Raw genomic sequence first — 2,473 nt, 5'->3', positions numbered from 1 at the left:
CGACACAGCGCCCGCCGCCCAGGCCGCCCTCCCAGCGCCTCCCCGCACGAGGGTCCTGCCCTGATGCCCCCACGGCGCCCCCCGCGCCCCCCGGGCTCCCGCCAGCTCCCCGCTACCTGTTACCCCACCTCCCTTCTGCGGACGGACGAGTGGCCTCGCTCCCTCTGCCTGGGATGGGCCCGGGTGTGGGCCCATCTGCTACAGCTGCGGCCGATAAGCCAGCCCAAGGGGCGGCGGCTTTGGGGCTGGGCAGGGAACATTCCCCACTTTCCAGGGGACACGGGCTCAGGAAGGTGCCAGACCACTGCCTGGGGGCTGCAGCCCAGGTCTCTGGCGCCCGCTTCCCTTCAGAGCAGCCTGGGCGCCCCCACCCCAGGCACCTCAAGAGTCCCCAACACCTGCCCACTGCATAGCCTCCTAGGGGCCAGCTGTGCAGAGTGAGGGCTTGCCCCTCGCCCAGGGGGCCTGGCCCCACCCCTCCCCCGGTGACTGGGTCTCAGGTCAGGCTCCGGCAGGCCTGGACTAGGGGTGTGGAGCCAGAGGCGCCCAATCCTGGAAGGACAGGTTTCACAATTTCCCGGACGGGGCTGCGCTGGGTCACAGTGCAGCCTCCAGCTGGGAGGATGGGGTGGCTGCCACTCCTGCTCCTTCTGCTGCAGTGCCCATGGGCTCCTGGTGAGTGTGCCCACCCCCACTCCATCCCCATCTGCCTTCGGGACGAGGTCAGCTTCAGGCCCGTCCTGCTATTCCAGCTAGAAGCTCACTTTCCGTGGGCACGGAGCACCAGGCGACTGTGGCTTCTGGCAAGAGCGGGGTAGCCCCGGGAATACGGGTACAGACTGCCTAGTCTAGCCGGCAGACGTCTGCTGGGCATCGAGGCGGTGCTGGGACTGTGCAGATGCCCGCATGCGGGCAGTCATCCCTCCCCAGCCTGGCCTACCCTAGCACATGCCCTCGCGCTGGTGCGAGACCAGCCTTGGAGTCCGAATGCCCAGCTAGTGTGGTTGCGCCTCTGCCTGGCCAGTGTGACGGCTCTGGGCCTGGCACCCTCAGCTGAGAGATGAGGTGAAACAAGTTCCGTCGGGCAAACGCCCTCCCCACGGCTCTCCTGGAATGCATGGCTCAGGTCTGGGCCTGGTGCCTTGCCCACACAACAGTGATAACTCCCATGTCTGGGGCCTGCTTCTCCCGCCCTGAACAGGAGTCTGACCCTTGAATGTGTCCACAGAGTCCGGCCTGGAGCCTGCAACCTGGAGCTTTTGTTGTTGTTAACCCTCATCAGAGGATATTTTTTCCATTGCTTTTCAGAGAGCGTGGAAGGGAGGAGGAGCGGGAGAGAGAGAAGCATCGGTGTGAGAGAGACACATCACTGGTTGCTTCCTGCAGGAGCCCTGACCAGGGGGTGGGGACCGAACCCAAAACTCATGTATGTGCCCTTGACCGGGAATTGAACCCGCAACCCTTTCGTGCGCAGGCGGACGCTCTAACCACTGAGCGTGTTGGCCAGGGTGAACTTTGTAGCCCTGATTCCCTGAATGAACACAGCCTAAGTGTGTTGATATGCATGACTGACATGCACCCCACCCTGCAGGGCAGCGCTCACCTTTAAACGACTTCCAGGCGCTCCGGGGCACAGAGCTGCAGTACCTGCTGCACGCGGCGGGGCCCGGGCCGTGGCAAGAGGACGTGGCGGGTGCCGAGGAGTGTGCAGGGCGCTGTGAGCGCCTGCTGGACTGCAGGTGGGTGGCAACGCGGCCTAGAGAAGACTGAGGCAGCAGAAGGGGGCCCCCGTGACCCTGTGCCTCCTTCCAGGGCCTTCCACTACAACATGAGCAGCCACGGCTGCCAGCTGTTGCCGTGGACCCAGGACTCGCCCAACACGCGGCTGCAGCGTTCAGGGCGCTGTGACCTTTACCAGAAGAAAGGTGCGTGGCTGAGAAGGGTGGCCTGGGACAGGGGTGCTGGGCCTCAGGCCTTGTTGACGTGGGTCTGTCACTCCCAGACTATGTGCGGGACTGTATCATGGACAATGGGATCAAGTACCGGGGCACCAAGGCCACCACCAGGAGTGGCCTAACCTGCCAGCGCTGGAGCCACAGGCACCCCAATGACCACAAGTGAGCCAGACCCCTCCGCTCTGTCCCTGCGGGTGGGCACCGGTCCCCCGCCCCCCGCACGCACTGTATTGCAGCTCTCCGCGCCCAGGTACATGCCCACACCCAAGAATGGCTTGGAGGAGAATTTCTGCCGCAACCCCGACGGCGACCCCAGAGGCCCCTGGTGCTACACGACAGACCCCGCTGTGCGCTTTCAGAGCTGCGGCATCAAGTCCTGCCGCGAGGGTAGGCGTCTCCGGGTGGAGCCTGGGCGGGAGGACCAGCCCCACACCCGTTCATAAACCCACTGCCTTATGTCTCCAGCCACTTGCGTTTCGTGCAACGGTGAGAATTACCGCGGCGCAGTGGACCGCACC

General features: G+C 64.8%; 2 protein-coding genes across 2 annotated transcripts in view; one reads left to right on the top strand and one right to left on the bottom strand.

The window, feature by feature from the left end:
- The window catches only part of RNF123 (ring finger protein 123), a 42,800-nt gene extending 42,357 nt beyond the window's left edge, over positions 1-443 (bottom strand). Inside the window, exon 1 of the mRNA XM_015568281.1 lies at positions 117-443. The gene's annotated coding sequence lies outside the window, so the exon portion shown is untranslated. The remainder of the gene's footprint in view (positions 1-116) is intronic.
- A 125-nt stretch (positions 444-568) lies between these two features.
- Positions 569-2,473, top strand: part of MST1 (macrophage stimulating 1) — a 4,647-nt gene continuing 2,742 nt past the window's right edge. The window contains exons 1-6 of the mRNA XM_006770597.2: positions 569-675; positions 1,592-1,739; positions 1,813-1,925; positions 2,003-2,117; positions 2,206-2,342; positions 2,421-2,468. Coding sequence (XP_006770660.1) covers positions 624-675; positions 1,592-1,739; positions 1,813-1,925; positions 2,003-2,117; positions 2,206-2,342; positions 2,421-2,468 — 613 coding nt within the window. The 5' untranslated portion in view covers positions 569-623. The remainder of the gene's footprint in view (positions 676-1,591; positions 1,740-1,812; positions 1,926-2,002; positions 2,118-2,205; positions 2,343-2,420; positions 2,469-2,473) is intronic.

Source organism: Myotis davidii, unplaced genomic scaffold (genome assembly GCF_000327345.1).
Source record: "Myotis davidii unplaced genomic scaffold, ASM32734v1 scaffold663, whole genome shotgun sequence".
NCBI lineage: Eukaryota > Metazoa > Chordata > Mammalia > Chiroptera > Vespertilionidae > Myotis > Myotis davidii.
The sequence above is the reverse complement of the archived record's forward strand: the minus strand, read 5'-3'. Positions and strand labels throughout refer to the sequence as shown.